This window comes from Mustela nivalis, assembly GCF_964662115.1.
Source record: "Mustela nivalis genome assembly, chromosome: 2".
In the NCBI taxonomy this organism is placed as follows: domain Eukaryota; kingdom Metazoa; phylum Chordata; class Mammalia; order Carnivora; family Mustelidae; genus Mustela; species Mustela nivalis.
The window spans coordinates 186,200,545-186,222,910 of NC_139021.1; the positions used below are offsets into that span (position 1 = coordinate 186,200,545).

The 22,366-nt window shown below is 57.8% G+C and overlaps 1 protein-coding gene across 9 annotated transcripts in view; it reads left to right on the plus strand.

The window, feature by feature from the left end:
* Positions 1-5,708: 5,708 nt before the first annotated feature.
* The window catches only part of LRRC27 (leucine rich repeat containing 27), a gene marked incomplete at its 3' end in the record, with an annotated part of 28,897 nt that continues 12,239 nt past the window's right edge, over positions 5,709-22,366 (plus strand). For 7 of the 9 annotated variants that reach the window (XR_014309123.1, XR_014309124.1, XM_082721555.1 and 4 more), the window contains exons 1-6: positions 6,236-6,644; positions 6,748-7,010; positions 9,743-9,873; positions 14,265-14,323; positions 20,148-20,300; positions 21,993-22,344. Coding sequence is in view for 7 of the 9 variants with exons in the window: in XM_082721555.1 (XP_082577681.1) it covers positions 6,804-7,010; positions 9,743-9,873; positions 14,265-14,323; positions 20,148-20,300; positions 21,993-22,344 (902 nt within the window). Of the gene's footprint in view, positions 5,805-6,235; positions 6,645-6,747; positions 7,011-9,742; positions 9,874-14,264; positions 14,324-20,147; positions 20,301-21,461; positions 21,549-21,992; positions 22,345-22,366 lie in introns of those variants that run through there. The other 2 variants (XM_082721556.1, XM_082721561.1) reach the window with 2 other exon arrangements.

Consider the following 22,366-nt stretch of genomic DNA (forward strand, 5'->3'; position numbering starts at 1 on the left):
CGTCAGCCCAGGAGACAGAACGTTCCGGCATCCACGGATCCTGACACCCCAGCAGGGGAGGGAGTGACCCGGGAAGCCCCAGCTTAGGATCTGGAGCTGCCCGTGGAGGCCAGCTCTGGCCTTTCTCTAGCCTCCCAGGGAGAGGCAGGGGTCTCCCCTCTCTCTGAACCCCACAGGCCCCTGGTGTGGTTCTGTGTCTCTGGAACTGAGAGCCTCCCCAGCCCAGCACCCAGGACAAGACAGGACCCTCTTGTCGCGCCCAAGGGTGGCCCCAAGCAAGGCTGACACCCCCTCACCCAGGTGCCCCCTTTCCTCTCTCACCTTCTGTCCTTCCCAAGTAAACCACGATTTCTCCGATGCTTGATTTTCTGGGAGCGTCACGAGAATTTTCTAGCCCCTCGAGACATTCCCAAGGTGTCATTTCAACCACCGGGGCCCCCAGAAGCATCTCTCAGCCCCAACTGGCCGTGGCAGAGACGTCCTTCTCGGCGCTTCCTCCTGCCGGGCCGGGCCGCCGTGGTGCCGTCTCGGACACTCCCCGTGTCCCCGACTGTCTTGGCGACTCCCCCCAGTTTGATGGGCGATGCTCTGGGTCTACACCGCTGGCCCGTATTCTGGGCGCACAGCAGGGATGCCGTGGTCTGCTTTCACTGCCGTCCGAGGGGCTGCCTGCCGTGGAGAAAAACAAGGACTCCGGATCCTTCGCAGCTGAGCTGGTGTGGCCGCTTTGACTCTCTTGGGTCTCGGAGGCTTTTCCCTTTGAAAGCAGTGCTTTCAGACACCACCGCGTGAGCCGTGCCGAGGGTCCCTTTTCGTTCTTGGCACTAGATCCACGAGGAGCCTTCTGCTCCAGAAACATGTCCTTCAACTCCTGGAAACATTTAAAAATCACCGCGGAGCTCATCGGATTTCCCGCTCCTCCTTGCAGCTTGAATTGTGGAGCCCTCGCGCTGACCCTGTGCTTTTCATACATGTTCTCTCTGATTTTCCATCTTTTTGGTTAGCCCTGGTTTCTGAGAGATTTCCTGAAATGCATCATCTAATCCAGAGTTCCTCTAGCTCCCCACGGTTGACCCTCTGGTGCCAGACAATGCTCTGTTTACAACGGCCGTCCTGGGCATCGAAAGGCGTTTGGCAGGGCCCCTAGCCTCCCCTCGCTAGAGGCTCCTCTTTCCTCGTCTGCCCACCGCAAGCTTTGATGACCAAAAACGTCTCCTGTTGTTGCTGAGTGTCCCCTGAAGGGGGAGGTCAGAGGCCACTGCTGCATTGTTTAGGTCTCAGGGCAGGCTGTCTCTGCCACACCCTCGGGACGGGGTCCTGGCTGGTGGGGGGCAGCCTCAGAGGCCCCCCTGGACCTTCTCGCTGTGACCATCCTTAACCCACAGGCCAAGAAGCTAAGGGGGTTGTTCCAAAATGTACCCAGAACTTGTTTTGATAAGGCACGGGAAGATGTGCCGGCCGGGGGGCAGCCGTTGTGAAGGGACAATATCTGTGGCGGCAGGGTTCCGGAGAAGCGGGGAGCAGGGCACACCCCGCAGGCCACGCAGGGAGCACCAGGGTCGGTCAGGAGGCAGAGGGAAACATGGACAAGCACGCGTGTTGTGGTTTCCGGGGAAGGAACAGGTGAGCCGCTGAACGGGCTTAGGACCGAGGGGACGGAACAATTTTGGTGGCTCTGGGCTAGAGTGGTGGTGGCCCCTGGTTGTCCAGGGCCCAGTCACTGCCTGCTGGGGTGTCCATGCTGGATGGAGGGGGGCTCAGAGGAGGGCTCCAGACTGCTCAGTGCCGTTCGGAAAGCAGCTCCCAGGCTAGTGTTCTGCCGTCTCCGAGAACTGGCTCTTGCCGCCCAGTCAGCGAGACCCCAGAAGCCCCAGCGTGAAGATACGAAGACAGTGTCGTTAGTACGGGGATGAGTCTGACTGCCCCATGTCCACCCCAGTGACTCCTCAGGAGCTGGGAGAGCAGCCCCGGCTCAGGGGTCCGGGCACCCCGCAGCCCACAACAAGCCACGCATGGACCAGGACCCACATACTTCGCTCCATCGGGTGGCCATGGTGACACCTCAAACCTTCAGGTCAGACTATCGGTCCTGCCTGTGTCCAGCGGTCCTCGCAACGGCCCAGCGCACATGGTCACAGCGTCCTAGGGAAGCGCTGGGGGCCACCGTCGGTGTGGGGAGGGGCAGCCCTCTCCCTCGGAGCCCGGTTTCTCCGGGAGTCCACACGCTGTGGATCCACACCAGGCTCGGGTCTGCGGATGGGCCGGTGTCCTGGCTGCTGGCTTTCCCTGTCCCACACTTCTCCTGATTGTGCGCCTCGTGTGCCCAGCCCAGGGCTCCGCCCTCAGCGCCGCCAGTACTGATGACCACAGGCTGTGGGTCATCATGTCAGCTTGTCACTGCATTCCCTCCGCGGAGGACCGCTCCTTTCCAAGAGGTGTGCCCACTGTGCAGACGGCATGATGGCCCCAAAGATGTCCACATCCTGACCCCTAAAACCTGCGAACACGGTACACACAGGACAGAAGGGATGTTGTCCACGTGCCTGAGCTGAAGATATCGAGAGGGGGAGGCCATTCTGAGTCACCGGACGACCAACATCGTCCCAGGGTCCGTCCAGGGGGAGCAGGAGGCGGGACAAAGATGGACTGAGGTGTCTGATGGGGGCCGGGCATGCACCAAGGGACGCGCACACCTCTAGAAGCTGGAGAGAGGGCGACAGATCCTCCCAGAGCCCTGCAGACCCTGACCGTCACCCAGGGAAACGCGTCCACACCTCTGTCCTCTGGAGCCGCAGAGAGTCAGTGGGTGTGCGCCAAGACACTAAGGCTCCGGGAGTCCACCGCAGCAGCAGCAGCAGGAGATAGGGTTAAGACCACCTGTTCCCCCTCTTGGGTATGAACAGCCAAGTGCGGAGAGCCCGGCAGACACGGACCCAGGAGTACTCACGTCACAGCGCAGTCTGTGCAGACGACAGCCTTCGGCCCAATGCCGACAGCAAAGCTTCCCTCTGCGCCCGTGGCGTCCCCTCCATCAGGACCGTGTCATCTGTCCTGCTGCTGCTGTCCCGGCTCACCAGAACCCCTGAAGTAGGACCGCACACCATGCACCTAGAGGGGAACAACACGCTGACGGGAAACGCAGGAACACACCTTTGTTGCTCAGATCTGACCAGGCTTCCACACTGCTGGGCCTGGCCTCCGTGCGGATGCTCCAAGGGGGCCCCAAACCACAGAACATCAAGGCCCCACAGACGCGCATTTTCACCTTCCCTTCGTGACCCTACTTCTTTCCAAGGAAAAAGGACGAGTCTCGCCCGCTACATGTCAGAACCACGGCGCAGCAGGCAGAGCAGAGACCGAGACAGCAGCCGGAGGGGCCCTGGAGGTCATCCGCCGAGTCACTTCAGCCGCTGTGGCCCCTGTGAGGCGCACCTAGAAACGCCGGTTTCACGTCTGACTTTCTGCAGAGCAGATTTCAAGTTTTTAAAAAAGACCGAATTTTTGCTCTTCTTTTGATGAGGAAGCATGTCAGTCACGGGAAGCTGTCGCCGTAATCACAGCAGCTTCACGGCGAGGAACTAAACGGGAAGAAATGAAACACCAAAATTCTCCTACGTCCTTTGTCTGAAAAACACCTCCGTCCTCCGGAGGAGAAGGCACCGCTGTTCACACTCAGAGCCCCTCCCTCGAGCCCCTCCACGCTCAGCCACATCGGACCGTTTGTAAAAGAAAGCTATTCAGACCTGCAGCGCTTCCCTACACCAACAGTGGGAGGGAGACGCAAGACAGGGTGCGTGATGGAGCCGTCGGGCCTGCGGGGCCGGGCCCAGAAAGGGGCGAGCGGCGGTGAATGCCGTCCCCGAGGAGTGAAGGGTCCACAGTGGCCCACAGGAAGCGGGGCACGACAGTCCGGAGCACCAGCTGGCCTCGGAGCCGGGCCAAGGCGCCCACGGCGGCGGCAGGAAGGTGAGAAGGAAGGTCGCCTTCGACAGCAACAGCGGAGGAGGACCGAGAGGACGGACCTGGGCCCCGCCGGCTGCACGTTTATCTCAGAGGCGCACGCTTGACAACCGCCTTCCCTGGCCCGCCCGCAGGCCGGCTCTGTCCGATCCTGTGTACGCGTCGCCTTCGGTAGACGCACGCGACACGCAGGTAACCCGAGCCCGAGGATGGTGTTTTCTTCTCGAAAGGATGGACGCCTGCGCCTGGCAAGGAGCCGGACGCACCCCGCACCCCAGGTCTCCCTAGTGCGGGCCGGCTCCCGGGGCCGCGTGCTTTTCAGGTTCCCTCTTCCCAGCCCGAAGTCTTGGTGCTGACTAGACCCTCCCTCTCTGTAGCGATCTCAGAAGAACGACTCGTCCCTTGTCTCTGGTCCATCGGGAGCTTTGCTCAGCGGCGGAGCTCTCAGCTCCGGCACAGAAAGGAGCTCTTCGGGGAAGAGCCCACCGTTCAGGGACTCTTCAGTCCCTTGTGCGAGGCAGCGCTGGTCCTCATGCCCTGGCGAGCCACCGCGCTAGCGGAAGCCGAGAGTGACCTTTCTCAAGGCGGACGTAACCCTAGAACCCGAGTCCAGCTCTGCAGGGGCCCTGTAGCTGCCCCTTTCGGCCGCCTGCCCAGTGACTTGGACGTCTGACGGTGACGCCAGTTCCCAGTTCTGTGGTGATTTTGTGCGCGCCAACTTGGCTGGCGTCAGTGACCGCCGCCACCCCATGTCCCCTTCCCACAGGGTTTTCTGGCGGCCAGACGTGGGGTGGGGGTGGGGGTGCAGCAACGCTCTCCCGCCTGGAAGGTCAGGATGGAGCCCCAGGTGCGGCCGGGCTGGCGAGGGAGGCAGGTGGGCAGCTGCTCCGTCCCCCCGGCGGTTAGCTGCCCCGTCCCCCGGCGGTTAGCTGCCCCGTCCCCCCGGCGGTTAGCTGCTCCAGCTCCCGGCAGGCGAGCACGCGGCTCTCCGATGGCCGCCGCCGACTTGTGCGGCACCGGCCCAGTCCGTGCTGGCCGGTCCCTACCTGCCTACGCTCCCCGCCGCCCCTGCAGCTTCCCTCCCGGCCGCGGCGGCTCCGGCCCTGCACGGACAGTGGTCAGAAGCCGCCCGGCGGCCGCTCCTCCCTGCACCGGCCCCTGAAGGACGTCCTCCCCGGGGTGCGCCACCGCCTGGGGTCCGCCTCGGCCACCTGGGCGCTCGGCCAAGGGGCCGGCGGCCGAGGGAACCCGGCCTGGCCTGGGCCCCGAGAGGCAGTCGGTTCCCCGCTGGTGCCTGGAAGCTCTGGCCGAGGGGGGCCCAGAGGGCGCCTGGCCAGGACGCTGCCTCCGGCGAGGGGCGGGCCCCTGCTCTCGGGGGCGCGGTGCGGTGCGGTGCGGTGCGGCGCGCTGGGGGTGGACGGGTGTCGGGGGATGGCAGCCGTCCCGGGGCCCCTCCGAGCCCGCAGGCCCGCGGACCCCCACGGCCGGGGTCAGCCTGGAGGGCGCCCCGGCCAGAATCCGCTCGCCCCGGCGGCCCGAAAGCGCCCTCCTCGTGCGTGCGCGTCTCCGGACTAAGGCGCACGTGTCCGCTGTGAGGGTCACGCATCGGCTCGCACACGCGGCCACAGGCGACGCCACGGCCGGTGGAGAGGGGCGTCCCCGGCCGGCCCCGCGGCCGCGTACGCATGCGCACCAGTCTCCGTCCGCGGCTGCGCGCGCACCGCGGGGCGTGGCGCCTGCGCGACTCCGTCCGGGCGTCTCCATGGCGACCGCGGGGCCCGGCCGCGGGCGCTGTCGGGAAGGCGGGCGGCGGCTCTCCGGGGCGGGCGGTGCCGGCGCCGCAGGTGAGGCGGGGGCGGCGGGGGCCGGAGGGAGGCCGCGCCCCGCAGGGTCCCCGCCGCGCCCCGCTGCCCGGCGAAGGCCTCTCAGTGCGGGGCTCAGGCCGGGTCCGAGCCGCGCGGGGGGGACGGCGACCCCGGCTCCGCCCTGCTCCCGCGGCTGCGGTTCGCTGGGGTCTCGGGACCCGCCCCGCCGCGGGGAGCCCGCCGGGGGTCGCGGCCCCCTCGCGCCGTCCGCGGCCGCCGGTCCCCGGGGACCCCGCCCGAAGGGCCGCGCGCGCGCGGCGGTCGCACCCGCGGGCCGGGCCTGGCTGTCCGGCCGGCCGTGCCCTGGCCCGGTCCCCGCGTGCGCCGCCCTCCCGCGAGGACGCGCCGGCCGCCGAGCTGCTGCCGGCCGCCCGGGGTCCGCCCGCGGTCCGCCCGGGGTCCGCCCGCGGTCCGCCCGGGGTCCGCCCGGGGTCCGCCCGCGGTCCCGGAGTCCGTCCGGTCCCATCGGGCAGGCTGTCCCCGCGCCCCGCCTTGTGCCCGGACCCCGTGGCGCTCCCGGACCCGGTGGCGGAGCGGCTGCGGCTGCGGGTCCCGGCGAGCCTGACGCGGCGCGGCGAGCGCGGCGCCCTCCAGGCCGTGCGGCGGGAGCAGCATCCCGGCCGGCCGAGGGGGAAGCCGTCCGGCTCCTCCGCGCCCTGCAGTCGCCCTTCCTGTCGGGTTTCCAGGCGCTGGAGGCTCGGTCTCGGGCTCCGCGGCGCGGGGTGGACGGAGAAGCGTACGGGCCGCAGAAGCGCCTGGACTCCCGCGCCCTTCCTTCCTGCAAACTTAAACGTCAGGTTTACGCTTCAGCTTACTAAGGTGACGGTTTGGGAGGCAGGGGAGACGGTCGTGGTCTGCTCCCCTGTGCCCCCGGAGGACCGTCGGGTCACCTGCATGTTGCTGTCCCCCCTCCCGTCTCCAGGTGCCTGCAGACCCAGGAGCATGAGCGGAGGGGCCCGAGCTGCCCGCCGCTGAGAGATGGAAGGAAGCCGCTCCTGCGAGGTCCCCCCGGGGGCGGCTGGTCCGGAGAGCCGCGCTGCTCCAGCTAGGGGCGCCCCTGCTCCCCCCTCCGGAGAGGGTCACCACGGAGCTCAGGGGGTCATCTTTTCTGGCGCGTCCGTTTTAGACTTGAGTCAAAGTGGTCTTCACCACTTAGGAACGATCTTTAAAATTCCCAGCCTGGAAGTAAGTGGGCGTTTCATAGGGAGTTTGTGCCTCTGCCAAGTGAACGGGAGGCCTTTACCTGGAGAGTGTTTCCAGGATGAGTGCTAGAGGAGGGTTAGCTCGGGGTTCATGTGGGGAGCACACCACGAAAGAGAAATTCCGGCACGGGGACCCACCGCCGGAAACATCGCGGAGTCACACTGTGATACCTAGCCTCTCTTCTTGGGAAAGTCGTAAGCACCAAAAGCCCGTGGTAGAAAGCACTGCGGTGGGCACCCTTGATCTCCTGTTGAAACCGCCCCCCCCAAAGAGCTCCCATGCAGTATTAAAACAGGTAAACCACTTCTCACCCCTGCCTCGCAGGTGTCACATGCTGACTTTCCCCTGTGCCTGGTGCCTCACCGGGCCCCTGCCAGCTGCTAACCTCGCGGGTACCGTCTCATGCTGTAGGGTTTCTAGAATAAGGTTCCATCGGAGCACAGTGTGGATGTGAATGGGGCAGGAGTGCAGGGCTTGGACTCCAGCTGCCTCAGACTCATGTAATTTCCTTAAACCTAGTTTGTCTTCATCTGGAACAGGAGGAGACCATTCTTGTGGGTCATTATGAGAATTACGCTGTAAGGCTCGTGAAGTGCAGCGCCCACAGGGCCCGCGGTCATGTCGCGCCCATAAGGTGTTGGCTGCCGTTCAGAGCACTTGCACAGAGCTGTGTGCTGGGGTGTCAGGTGCCCCGCTGTCGCATGTCACATGCCACGCGTTTGTGGTCGTGGCCGGCCCTGCCCCGCTCTCTCTTCCCTGAGCGCCGACCTCTTGCAGTGAATTAATTCCTGGGTCGTCAGGGCCGCTGTGTGTGAGCGCAAGCGCTCCTGACCGTGAACAAAGGCTCCAGCATGTCATGAGCTTTACGGGACCTCCGTGCACGTGCACGAAGGAAGAAGAGGAAATTCTGAACTGTTCTTTAGCCTCAATGAAGAAACATCATAACTGTTCATGCCTCTCAGAAAACAGAGATGGTTACTATGGCAACGAATCACAGAGTGAGGCGGCCGCTCTGCTCCTTGGGTTCCTGGTCCGTGTGCAGGCGAAGCAGTGATCTCCGAGGTCACCAGTCGCGCGTCCGGAGATGCGCACACGGAGCACTAGGAGGCTGTCTTTGCGGCCCCACGCGAAGAAGCCTTTGGGCTTCTGTGGCACTGTCACCTCGCTGGTGGCTGGAACAGCCCTTTGCAAAGAGCGGCACCATCTCTTCCCGCGTTTTCTGGCCTTTGGGAGGATGTGTGGGTTCAGAGCTGAACCCTAGAGCCAGCTTGGCCCGAGAGAGAGCGGGCCTGAGAAGCTTGGAGGCCGCGCTGCCGCTGAGGCCGGAGTGGGCTCACATTGAGCTACACACATGCTGTGCGGGCCTGACGGCCTGACTGTGCTCCAGGGACTGGCCGTGGCCAGCATGGTGTCTGGCCATGCCTCGGCGAGCTGGAGAGTTCCCACTGCATGCGCTGGTAAAGCCCCTGCCCTACCCGTGAAGACACGCGGTGCTCCGCATTGGAGGCAGAGCTGGGCGTCGTGATACTGTGGCCAAAGCCGGGGGCTGGTCGCAGAGGCTGCACTTAGGGCTCCTGAGTCGTGGTGGCTGCTGCTTCCTGGCCCCCCTCCTGCCAGGAGCTGCTCACCCCGTGGCCCCGGGCAGGTGGGTCATGTGACCCCTTCACAGGGGCAACACCAGAGCACAGAGAGGTTTGGGAGCTCGCTCAGAGTCACACAGCTAGTAAAGTTCCAAATCCAGATTTGAACCCAGAGAGTCTGGCTTCCGGGCCCGCGGTCTCAACAATCATGCCCCACCGGCTCGGCGGCGGTGGAGGACTTAGAGATCCTCATGGGACGTGCAGAGCAGTGAGGGGTGCGCCACTTGCCACAGCGGCTCCAGAGCCGGGGGCACCTAGGCGCTCTGCCCCAAGCTTCTGGTTCCTGATCTCTGCTCAGGTCTTGACCTGACGGTGGTGGATTCAGGCCCCGCATTGGACTCCATGCTCGGCGTGGGGCCTACTTAAGAATTCCCCATAATCGTGCCACGCTGTGACTGGGGCTCTCGCGTGTGCTCTTTACACGGCTGCAGTGAGTGCCGCGTGGGCTGACATGGCCCTGCCCTCCCTCTCACGTCCTGCGACAGTGGCTGGCTTCTGCGGAGCTGCTGGTGGTAACCAGAGACAGCGGCCCTGCAGCCGAGGCAGACAGCTTGGTGCACGGTTTCTTTAGTTTCCTGTGAACTCTTGGCTTGGGTCGAGTCTCTGGGACCAGACTCGGCTTGTGCCTTTTGTCCCCTGACCACAGTTACTGCGGGCTGCCTGTGGCAGGCACTAGGGAAGGGGCAGGGACAGCAGAGCCCAAGAGGCGTCATGTGTGGGGCATAGGAAGGGGGAGAGGGACTGAAACGCTTGGAGAGTCGGTCTGGGGTTCAGGGGTATTTGCAGAGAACGTGGTGTGCGCAGCAGCGGTGGCTGAGTCGTCAGCCGTGAGGGAGCCGCAGGGCCAGCCCGGAGTCCCTCTCCACAACCAAAACCTGGGCAGGGGACCCTGATGCTTTCCCTTCTGACTCTCGTCTGCTGTTTATAGTGTCTGACAGTAAGATCTTCTGGGCTTTCTTTTCACTTGATATGTGTGAGTTCAAGACCTGGGGTGGTTCTGGAAGTGCTCTGGGATGCATCATGTTTTAAAATGCAGTTGGTTGACAAGATTTTCTCGTTTCTTCTCCCCGGAAGCAACTGCATCTTCAAAGAAATGCCCTCTGCGAGCTCCCTACAGATTTCTTCCAGTTGCTGCCAAGCCTCACTTGGCTGGACCTCCGCTGTAACAGAATTAAAGCACTTCCTTCTGGGATTGGGTCTCACAAGTAAGTCGTATGTTAGTATTTCCAGATTTTGAGACCATCGTGTGTTAAAACATCTGAGTGCTAGCCCTTGTGCTGCTCAGCTCCTGCCCCTGATTGAATTTTGATTTCAGTGCAGAAGCATTTAGCGCTGTTTTTAAAGCCAGCTAAGAGATGCAGCGGCTGAATGAACCAGACACACGGAACTGGGTCATAGTGCAGGATGCTTAATAGCACGGAGAATGCTGGAGGCCACAGTGCCTTTGCTGGGCCAGCAGTGAGGTGTTTGCACCATCTGGTTCCAGCCCTGACTGTCCTCATGCGAAGCTGCCAGAAGGGCTGGGAGCTGGGTCAAGGAACCGCAACCAGCCTCTCAGCTCCCGAGGCCTGCGGGAGCTGAGATAACAAGAAATGCCTTCCCTTTTGGGGAGCTGGAAACCCCAACGTAAGCAAGGCCTGTCATCCGGCCACGTTCCTGCTGCTCTGATCCCGGGGGCTTCCTAGCACCCCCACGCCTGGAGCGGACGCCGCGCCTCCCTCGTCCTCATGTAGCCCCGGCCAGCAGCCCTGGGTCCCCTCAGCCTGGGTCAGCCGCCTCAGACCCCCGGGAGCGGGGCTCACAGTGCGCTCTGCCTCCTGTCCTGACTCAGCGCCTCCAGCTCCCGCCTCCCTCCCTGTCTGTTTCCTGACCTTGGGAGAACCTTCCCGTAAACACTGTAGGATCTCCTTTAATGCGAGTGCCTCCTGGGCAGAGGAGAGCACACGCATAGGCCGTGGGTGTGTGTGCACCGGGCGACGTGGGGGACGGCCAGGCGGCCCATGTGCCAGGACACAGGAGGGAGAGGGCTACCCTTGCAGGCTGGGCTTGCCGTGTTGGGTTTCATTCTGATCTGAATGGCGGAGTCACCAAGGATTTGAGTGCAGAAGGTGGGACTCGACTTGGCCTTGAGGTCGCTCTCTAAGGAGGGGGGTGGCGGCCTGAGTCAGGCTGACTACACAGAGCTGCAGGCCACTTGAGAAGCCAGTGGGGTTCGGGATGGCCACAGGGTGTTGGAGGAAGACGGGTATGCCGGGCCGACCCCCCTTCCTATGTGAGCAACTGTGTCGGCCGAGAGCCACGCGGCCGCCGTGACTCAGCAGACTGGAGGTCTGTACAAGGCCCTTCGCAGGCCTGAGCTGTAGGTCACAGTTGTTCAGAGTGACTTTTAGGAAGTGAGTATTTTGTCACACGTCACAGAGAGAGAAAATCCCTGTGAGGCATTTGAGACTTCGCGGGCTCCGCAAGGAAGCAGCTGATTTCTTCTTCTTTTTTTTTTTTTTTAAAGATTTTATTTATTTATCAGAGAGAGAGGGAGAGAGCGAGCACAGGCAGACAGAGAGGCAGGCAGAGGCAGAGGGAGAAGCAGGCTCCCCGCTGAGCAAGGAGCCCTATGTGGGACTCGATCCCAGGACGCTGGGATCATGACCTGAGCTGAAGGCAGCTGCTTAACCAACTGAGCCACCCAGGCGTCCCAGAAGCAGCTGATTTCTGATGCTGAGCTGGGGCCTCTGGCCGGGGGAGTCAGAGCCGGGAGCCGCCTTCCTGGAGCTCCTGGACTAGTCGGGGTCTGCAGATCGCCTGCCGTGAGTTGTGCCACCGGACACACAGAACCGTGGCCTTGGCCCCCGGCAGGTGGCTGAGCCTTCCCGGGGCCGGTACCCACTGTGTCCCCTCCAGCCTGGCGGCCTCGCGCGGCCTCCCGGCTTGCAGTCGCAGGTGGGCCGGGAGGGCGTGGTCCATCCCCAGGTCCTCGTCTTCGGTGCCGAGGGTCATTCCGTGCTTTCTGTCCCGCAGCTGGGTGCCCGCACCGCGAGGAGACGGATTGCTACTCAGAGGGCAAATAAGCAAAAACCCGTTGCCTAAGCACTGTTCTTTCCTAGAAAGTAAGCCCGCAGTCCCCCAGCTTCGGAGTTCTTTGATTTTGCCAGTCAAAGCCAGCTGCTTAGTATTGTTTAAGATACAGTTTTGCATGTGATTTGTAGCCCGTTATGTCATTAAATTTAGATTAGCTTGCAAAGTGCTGAAATGTATTAATCAGAAATGTTAAGTAATTATGGGCTTATTGAAAACCTTAAACTTTCCGAAAAGCCTAATTAAAGCAGCGCCAGTGTTAATGCTCTCCCCTCTCATTGTCTTGGACGTGTGAGCTTGTGCCCAGAGAGCGAGCCAGGATGCGCACACGTCGGTACGTGCGCCCCTTGGCCAGGCAGCTCCGGCTCCGGGTGTGAACGTGTGTGCTCCACGGGAAGTCGCCGGCATCACGGGGGGTGACTGCTGATAGTATGTACGGGGTCAGCAGTGTGTCAGTTCATTGCTCGAAGTGCATGAGACTATCCACACAGATCATTGCCCGGACACGCTTTCTGGGGGATGGCAGGTTCCCATGGCCTCCACCCACCACTGCAGACCCCCAGGCCTGCAAGCCGTGCTCAGGGGCGCCCTGACCCACAGGACCTGCTGCTGGGGAGCCCAGGGCACCCGCCCACCTGCAGCCCCCGGTCTGCAGGTCTGTCCGTCCTGTGCAGGGCCAGCACCCGCCCGTCTTCCGCCTGCTTTCTGTGTTCCACAACTAAAAGGGGCTGAACCCAAAACAAGTGGTTGAAGGGACATTGAAATAATGCACCTTTGTGTAATCAAGAAAAGTTCAATGGATAAAGTCTGTTCCTTTAAAACTTCAAATAAGAAGGGAAAGCCAAGAGAGCAAATGGAAAGAAAATTGCCTAATCTTCAAGTAATCTGATTTTCCTTTGGGGTTGCCGATCCAAAAATTAACCTTAATTTAACTGGAATACTAGAGCTCTGAATTGTCCGCCTGTAAAATGGCCTTTTCCCTTCAAATCCTGTGGACTCTGGTCTGCTGTGATGTTGGGGATCCGGTGTCTTTCACCTTCCAGGTGGGATGAGGCTTGAGAAGGCTCCTCCCACTCACTGTGCGGAGTCGTTAATGGGATTTGTAGGTGTGCCCAGCTGCTCCTCAGTACCCTAACCCTAACTGAAACCGGGGGACGCAGCTTGGACCCCCTCCAGTCACTCGACCCACCTGGTGGCTTCCTGGGGCCGCTGAGGTCAGCGATAAAGGAGGAGCCCCTGTCCAGGGGCTCGTGAGGTCTCTTCCACCGGGGCAGGCAGCCGGCCCCACACGGTCGGTGTCCCTGCGCGCCTGGAACGCAGACAGGCCACTCTGCGCTGTGGGGCGGGTGGTGTGCTGGTGGCAGGCCGTCCCTGGAGACGGGGTAGTACAGCGGGTTCAGCAATCCCCCCGAGTCCTGGGAGGTCCAGGGTGACGTGCATACAAGGCGGCTGGGGCTGGGGGTCCTGCCCCCTGCCTGGACACCCCCCGCCCCGCCGGGGCTGGAGACTTGAGCCTCAGGGTATTGTGGTCTTTTTATGTCAGATTTCAGCTGAGGGTCCCTAAAAAGGAAAGGAGAAAAAGAAACTAATCCTTAGTGTATGATGCAGTCTTGAGAATTAAACGTGCAAACAGGGCACCTGGGGGCCGGGTGGTTCAGTGGGTTAAGCTTCTGCCTTCAGCTCGGGTTCTGATCCCAGGGTCCTGAGATCAAGCCCCGCATCAGGCTCTCTGCTCAGCGGGGAGCCTGCTTCTTCCTCTCTCTCTGCCTGCCTCTCTGCCTGCTTGTGATCTGTCTGTCGAATAAATAAATAAATGAGTCTTTTAAAAAAGAATTAAATGTGGAAAAAGCAGCATAGTAGGGTGAAAGGGGCAAGACCGAATTTAACATGAGATCTTCGTGTTTCCCCATCGCTGAGTAACTTTTCATGGGCACCTTGTATCCTGTCTCTCCGGGGTACATTTTGTGCCAGATTTTCTAGGAGATGTTACTAGGTACTAGGGATCTGGAGTCAAAGGCCTGGAGAAGCGTCCCTCATCCCGGCTTGTTCTGAGACTGCCCCGGGCCCTTCACTGTGAGTGACCCCGCAGGCGGTGTGCAGTGCGGCAGAAGGCTCCCAAGTATTTCGCTGGGAAAAGGTGCTCACGGAGCATCTCCGAGGGCTGGGGTCCCTCCCGCACACCTCAGGGAGCACCGAGATCGGCAGTCGGAGCACCGACAAGGCCCAGAGATTTCCTGGTTGTCACGGCGTCGGGATGGCGTCCCCCTGGACTGGTGGGTAGAGAGCACAATGCTGCCGGACGTCCCGCAGGGGCAGGGCAGCCCCCCAGCAGACAGTCGCCTGGAGGGTCAGTGTGCTGAGACCAGGAGCCGCGTGGGCGGACAGCCGTGGGCCACATGTGTGCGCCTGCAGCGACATTGTCTCCTTAAAGAGGCGGTGAAGGAAGAAATTCGATGGTGTATTTTGGGAATGGTCATTTCATTTTCTGCTTTTTAAATTATATATTTTTTATTTTGTTTTAAAGGCATTTGAAAACTTTGCTTTTGGAAAGAAATCCTATCAAAAAGTTGCCTGTGGAGCTGGGTAAGTGTTCAAACAGTAAAATAAAAGCTGGCTTTAACCTGCTGCCCTTTTAAGCTCAGGGAGCCTGTGATGGAGACAGGAGACAAGCCCCCGGGGGTGAGCTGGCTCCTGCTTTCCTCATCCGTACCCCTTCCGCCCTTCCCGGGCTCGGACAGCACAGTGCTCGGGAGCTGTCGTGTTGGAACGTAGATCCACACGGCAGGTAGGACACAGCGGAGAAGTAATAACCGCGGAGGGCTGCGGAGCCAGAGCGCACCTTCAGGAAAGCCGGCCCCAGCGCTGCCCTGCGCGGTGGCGGTCCCCCTCTGTCCCTCCCTCCCGGGAGCCTGTGGGTCCTACGGCCTCTCCTTGCTCCCCTGGAGAGCGTGGCCGCTGGCGTCTCCCTGACAGTGCACATTTAAAGGGCCCTCCCTTGGACTTGACTCAGACCAGTACGGGGTGCGGGGCACGCGCGGTTCAGGCTCAGCGCCGAGCTGCTGGGGTGTACGCGTGGGGACGTGTGTAAGTCTAGTGCTTTCATCCGTATTCCTTTTCCCGGCTGTCAAGTGAGGAGGACGCAGAAGACGATGGTCTCTGGTCTGCGTCTGTCCGCCTCCCATTCTTCTGCTCTTTGCTCTGTTTTGTTAGGTTGGATTTGCTGTCCTTTCCCTAACCATTGAGTTGGAGGCTTAGGTCACTGATTTTTTTTTTTTTAAGATTTTATTTGAGAGCAAGAGGGGGAGGGAGCACAGGTGGGAGAAGAGGCAGAGGCAGAGGCAGAGGGAGAAGCAGGCTCCCCGCGGAGCAGGAAGCCTAATGTGGGGCTGGATCCCAGGACCCCGGCATCAGGACCTGAGCTGAAGGCAGACGCTTCACCGACTGAGCCAAATCACCAATTTAAACCTTTCTGTCCTAATCCATGCAGTCACGACTGGTGATTTCCCCCCAGCGCTGCCTTAGCTGCCCCCACAAGCCCCCAAATTGTGCATCTCCACTGTCATTCAGCACAAGACATTCTCGAATAGTCTGTGACCCATGGGCTCTTCCTGTTGTGCTTCATTTACACACAATGGGAGACTTTCTGATTCTCTTTCTTTGGTTGTGTAATTTTGGTTATTCAAAACTTGTTCAGGTGTGCTTTCCAGCCCAGGATGCATTCTGTGTGGCAAGCATCGCCTGGTGCACGAGAGAAGCGTGTGTGTGCTCACACGGCCACGCGATGCGATGTCCCACGTATTGGGTTAGTCAAGTTGCTTGATCCCAGCATTCAAACTACCTATATCCCTTTGTGCCTGTTTCTTTTGTCAGTGCCTGAAGGACCGTGTTGAAATCGTGAACTATGGTTGTGCCGTGTCTGTCTTTCATTTTAGATCTGTCCGCTTTTACTTTGTGTGTTTTGATACTATGTTATTGGTTGAATAGAAATTTGGGATTTTTCTGTTGTTAGTTTTGTTACTCTGGTGTGTGGAGCGTTACGGCATTGTGGTTTTCATATGCGTTTCTCTGATGGCCGGTGATGTGGAAACTCTCCTATGCCTATTGGCCATTCAGTATGTATTAGCGATGAAGTTTCAGATACAGGTGAGATTCAGTGGGGTGGAGTCCGGAGTCGACGACCAAAAACGAATTCTTGAGACATCTTTGGTGCAGAATAGTGGTTTATTAAGGTGCGGGGCCAGGATCCATGGGCAGGAAGCGCTGCTGCCCTGTGACCCCGAGGACTAGCTAGTTATGTACTCGGGAGTTGGGGCGGTGAGGACAGAGGGGTTCAGAAGGACTGACTGTCAGGATGCTGGAGGCCTGGTTATTGTCAAGCCAAGCTAAGTTTTGTTTTGTTTTTCTAATGAGGTACCAACATGAAGACCGTTGGAGTCTTCTGGAAGTTAGGCTGTTGTCAGTCAGAGGACACTGGTAAACTGAGGGAGACTCCTGTCCTGCAGGACTGTGATCTCTGCTCCTTAACCATCTGCTCTCAATGTAGGGCAGCCGGCAGTGCCCGAGGAATGTCACCGATGTCACAAGGGGGGCGGAGATGTGAATTTAAAAACTGAATAAATTCACAGTCTTGTCCTTAGCTAGACTTTCACTCCCCATCATCCGTGGGTCCTCCGACCTTCTGCTCACTGTTTGTATGGCACATGGTTTCATTCCTTGGCTTCCAACCTGTCTGTGTTTACAACACATTGCTCGTGTTGCAGGATGTGGTTGGGCTCACTTTTATCCAGTCAGACAATCTCTGCCTTTTTAATTTTCGTGGGTTTTTTTAAAGATTTTTTTATTTATTAAGAGACAGAGAGAAAGCACGCACATATGTATGAACAAACGAAGGGGCAGAGGGAGAGGTTGACCAGCGACTCTCTACTGAGCAGGGGCCTGCGGCCGTGACCGCGGCAGAAAGGACAGTCGGCTGCCCACTGAGCCGCCCGGGTGCCCCTGTTTTGTCTTAATTCTTTTTTTTTTTTTTTTAAGATTTTATTTATTTATTTGACAGACAGAGACCACAAGTAGGCAGAGAGGCAGGCAGAGAGAGAGGAGGAAGCAGGCTCCCTGCTGAGCAGAGAGCCCGATGCGGGGCTCGATCCCAGGACCCTGAGATCATGACCTGAGCTGAAGGCAGAGGCTTTAACCCACTGAGCCACCCAGGCGCCCCCCTATTCTGCCTTAATTCGTAAAGGACATTGTTGATCTAGAATTAAGGTTGGATTCTTTTAATCGAGGACTTTAAAGAAGTTGTGCCAACTCCAGGCCTCAGAGGTCCTTCATTCTTGGTTCTCCTTTATCAACTGTGATGATTGGTTTCGGTTACTTTCAAGGTTTTCTTGAAAAAGAAACCTTTTTCTTCGCTTTTCAGCAGTTTGACTATGAGCGACCTAACTGTGGTTTTCTTTGCATTTAGCCTCCTCGGAGTTTGTTGAATTTATTCAGTTTTTAAATTCACATCTATCTCTTGCCAAATTTGGGAGATATTTTGGTCATTAAGCCGTCAAGCATTTTTCTGCTCCTGGTCTCTCTCTCTTTACCTGTTTGTTGGAATCGCTGTTATTGTTCCCAGATCACTGACCTTTTGTACATTTAAAGTCCACACTTTTCTGCTCTTCAGGGAAGATGACATCTTCAAGTCTATGAGCCTTCCCTGTCGCCTCCAACTGGCTGTGAACATTGCCTGGTAATTTTCTTTCAGATACTGTATTGTCAATCGTAGAATTTTCATATTTTATTTGTTACTATTTTCTATTGAGAGTTCTTATTTTTTCATTTGATATGAACATATTTTTCCTTTAATAATTTTTTGGATTATATCTTGGATATCATGATAGATACATTGCAGAGATTCTGGATTCTGTTATATTCCTCTTTAGAGTATTTTTTTTTTTTAAATAGGTAGTTACGTTGCGAGGACAGAGACAGACCGCGAACTCTGTCTGTCTGGCAGAGGGCAGTAGCTGTGGCCGTGCTGTCCCACATGTGGGAAGTTCGGGACTGTGAAGACCATGTACATGGAGACAGAAGGCTCCCCTTGACTGTCCCTCTCTGGAGTCCAGGCCTTCACTCTTTAGGGGCTGTGGTACCTCTGCAGGCCGTCCTCTGACGCTGCAGGTCGTTATGACCTTAAGGGTTTCAGTCTGCTGCAGCTGCCCCGTGTGGTCCAGAAAGCTGTACAGATACTACACTCTCGTGTCTTTCTCTTCTTGGAGCTGTTGTTCCCCCTCTCGTTTCTGCCTGCTTTTCACTTCTGTCTTGCCCGGTTTCCACAGACGGTCTCCCGCAGAGTCGATCTCATGGGAGCTGCTCCAGCACTGCTGGAAGTAGGATCCCCTCAACGCACCATGTGCAGCATTGCCAAGTGGTTCTCTAGGAGCCACGTGCACGTCCTTGACCGACGAGCATCTGTAGACGTGAGTGCTCTTCCCATTGCCTCCTCCCTCCTCTGTCCTGTCGTGTTCATAGATTTTGCTTTTGTTGTGCTGTAAATCGCAGATACATCTTCAACTGTCTATATTTATTTATATTTTCTTACATGTTTACCCTACATTTCTCAAAGTTCCTTGCTTCCACCTGGAATGACCATCTTAGCCTGAAGATCTGTCTTTGCTATTGTCATTTAGGCTTTTGGTAATGAATTATTCAAGTTTGATTTTCTAAAAAGGCATCTTGACTTTCCCATCATTTTTGAAGAATATTTGACAAGAGTATAAGAACCCAGATTTCATTCTAAAGTGTCTTTATTGTCTTCTGGCTTCTAACCTCTGTTGAGAAGTCTGCTGTCGTTCTTACTGCTTTTCTTTTAAAGGGGATGCATCTCCTTTGGCTGGCTGCTGAGAATGCCTGTCTTCATGTTTAGTCTTCAGCAGTTCACCTGTGATGTGCCTGGGTGTGGCTTTCTTTGTATTTACTTTATCTGGGGCTCCTTGAGCTTCTGGAATGTGTTTACTGATGTCTTTAATCAGATTTGGAAAGTCCCAGGCTGTCAACCTAATTTCTGTAGGTCTGGCTTCTTGCTCCTTCTCCTCTCCTCCTGGCCTCCAGGCGCGTGGCTGTCGGGGTGTTGATTCTGTCCCACGAGCCTCAGACACACTCTTCTTTTCCCAGCCCTCTCTCTTTGTTCCAGTTTGTATCACTTCCTCTTAACTTGTCTTTATGTTCCCAGACTCTGTCTTCTGCCGTTAAGCTCATGTGTCTAGTGCAGGGGTGCTGAGCTGGCCGAGAGACTGTGTGCACGGCAGGGGAGTTCGGAAGTTGCGAGTTCACTTTAGTCGTTGCTGCGGGCCGGCTCCGGGGAGCCGCTTTTCCTGCAGCAGGACGGTTTTGGTGAATTCGGGGCCCTTGATCTGCAGGATTCTCCAGCCCCCAAATATGTTGTTCCCTGTCCTCTGGCCTCCACTCTCTTCAGCTGGAAGTTACTTTCGCTGTCCCCTTGTGTGTATGTTTCTCTTGCGCTGTTTTCAAGATCGTTTACTTTTCTTTGCATTTCAGTGGTTTTGACGTTTCTAAGTGTGATTGCCTTTGGCTCATCTTACTTGATCGTTGAACGTCCTGGAGGTTACACTGATGTCTGTCACCCAAGCCTTTGCCCAGTGTCCTCATGTGCCGCTCTGCTCGCCCCCCTCGTCCCTGGGGCTTGCTGCACTCCCACCAGTCAGCACACGCGCTGCTGCTCCACTGACCTCCACGCGCCCCTGGTTTCACCGTTCTTCTCTCTGATCGTCAGCACGGAAGCTTTTTATCTCGAGTTCGCTTGTCTCCTCTGTCATCTGTGTCTGCTGTTGGTCCCTCTGGTGCACTTTTCTTTCTGGGCTTCGTATTTGCAACTCTAGGACTGCTGTTTGGTTCTTTCTTAGAATTTCTGTTTTTGTTGACATTAAAGACTCGTTGAGTCATTTCACCATGTTTTCCTCTGATTATTTAAGCATGGTTTTCTGCGTTCCTTTGAACATATTTGTGGCTCCTTCGAAGTTGTCTGCTTCCTCCGATATCTGAACTGACGTGAGGACAGTTTCTAGTGACTGCTTGTTTCCTGAGTGTGGGTCCCATGTGCCTTTCCTTTATATCCCTTTGAGGGGTTTTTGTCATTGCACGCAGGCACTTTACGTGATGCGGTGACTTTGCGCCCCCACTTAGGCCGGTTTTCCTGCGTTCCCTCATTTGTTCACTCACTCCTGTGGCCTGAGGTTCATCTGCGACCTGCCTTCCCTGCAGGCTTTGTTCAGAGTAAAGTGCAGACATCTGTCTGTCTGCCCCAAATCCTCAATAAGTCTTTATTTTTTTCTTTAATGTGCAAAAAATTTCCTCTGCCTATCGATTCCATGGAAGAGTATGAAGTTCTGGGCTTTCCTCTTGCGTGCAGGGAATGTGACCTCGCTGAAAGCACTGAACCTGAGACACTGCCCGCTGGAGTTCCCCGCTCCGCTCGTGGTGCAGAAGGGACTGCGTGCGATCCTGGCCTATCTGCAGATCTATGCTGCCCAGAACTCTGCCCTCCAAGATTTAACTTCTCAAGGTTTGTGGGACAAGTACTGCAACAAACAGCAATAACACTGAAGTTAGTGCTTTTTAAAGCCAGGACTAGGGAGGCTGTCTGGTCCCTAATGATGTCACAAGGAGTACACAGGGGCCTCACGTGTCCTCTGCGGGACTCACACTGGGTTCAGGTGTCTGCACTGACCTGCCAGAGCCGTGTCTTTTCTTGGTTCTGTGCTCCTGGGTTTGCGTTCTCAATGCCCCCGATAGAGCCTGTGGGGGGTGAGCGAGCATCACACTCAGAGGAGGCGGAGATCAGGGAGGATTGTGGCTGCGCACAACGAAGAAGTAAGCATTCCAGACGCTCACTTCGGAATAGCTGAACATTCACTACCTAAAACGTGACTTCTGGAGCGAAGAAAACGCATCCATTTGGAACAGCCACGGTAGTTATATACGTGATCTAGTCACATCATGTAAATAATTAGTCCACCTCGGTAACGTAAGGAGCGCCCGAAGTGATGAGACAGTGCTGCCGTGCTCAAATCACCTTCATCCCAAATCCAAACAAACGGCCCCGTATGCCGACTTTTAAAACACTGATTATATTTGCCAAGTGTCTTGGTTTGAGTCCCCCAGAAGCTGCTCCCGAGTCAGGAGTCAAGGGCCGTAACGGACCGGGGAGGAGATCCCAGAGGGCAGCGTGGAGGCTGAGGCAGGGAGATGGGGAGGGGAGGGAGGAAGCCAGTGTCGCGCGGAGTGGGGCAGATGTGGCCTGAACCGGTGCTTGGTCCTGCTGGCTGCCACGTGGAGCAGGAGCCCCACGGGGCCTCCACGGTCACACGTAGCCTCCTGGGTGCCACCCATGTTGACTGGGTCAGGACTGGTGATCTACGAGGTGACACTTGTCAAGGGCCACTGCTGAACTCAGGTCCGGGAGTTCCTCCCAGCAGAGCAAGGGAGTAGGGCACATGTGCCGCGGGACCAGCAACACTTGGTTGAGTCGAGGGCTTCCCCTGGGGGCGGGTGCCCAGGTCTCCAGCCCTGCAGGAAGTGAGGTCAGCAGGCTCTGCAGTGGTGAAGGCCAAGAGCATGTGGGGCGCCAGCGGTCAGCTCATGCGTCTGTTTTGTCGGCTGCCAACCTGTTACTAGGAATCGTGAATCTCCTGTTTCCCAGAGAGTATACCAGCCTGACCTCTTAATTGCGGATCAGAATCCACTGCCATCACTGAGAAACCCAAAGCCAAGAAGGAGTCTATGTCAGCATGACCTGTGCTGGTTCTCTCGGGTGAGGGTAGGGGAGCTGCCGTGGGAGGCTGGGCTTACTCGTCCGGAGCTGGTCCAGAGCTGGTCCGTTCGTGAGGGGACCTTTGAGCCTAGTCCTAAAGGCAGGAGTATTCCTGGCGAATTTTCTTCCAGGTAATTTATCTAGAGATGAAAGTGTTTAAAACTTCCAAAGAGAAACAGTAGGCATATGGGCTAAAAATTGGTAAGAAGTAAAGATATTAAAAGATTTATGTGGAGTGTGATGGCCACGGGGCAGGGGGGCCTTCCCCGCCCCCCCCAGGCAATCCCTGCAGAGAGAGCCCACCCCCAACCCCCACCCAGACCTTCTCTGTAGATGGAGCCTGCACCCCCCTTCTCTGCAGGGGGAGCTGGTCACTGGGTCTGTTTGGTTCTGGGAGGCTGGTGTCCCAGTCCAGCCTACTACAAGAACGTGTGGTTCTCTTAGTGATTTCGCCAGTTACAACGATGAACCTAAGTGAGCTGCCGCCGCCCTCGTTGTATTTATCTGAGGAGGACACTGCGCCCAACAAAGACGCCGTTCGTTCCCGGGAGGCGTCCTTTTTCCCGCCTGTCGAGGAGCTAGACCTGAGTGAGCTGCGGAAGTCCGCCGACTCCTCGGAAGACTGGCCGGGCGAGGAGGAGGTCAAGCGCTTCTGGAAGCTGAGGCAGGAGATCGTCGAGCAGGAGCGAGCAGAACTGCTTGAAAACCAGCTCTTACCGCTGGAGCTGCCCCCAAACCTCAGGGCAGCATTAAACACGAAGGAGAAAGAGCACTCCGGCCCGAGACACGTGTTCAGGTAAAATTTAGAAGCTGTGGCG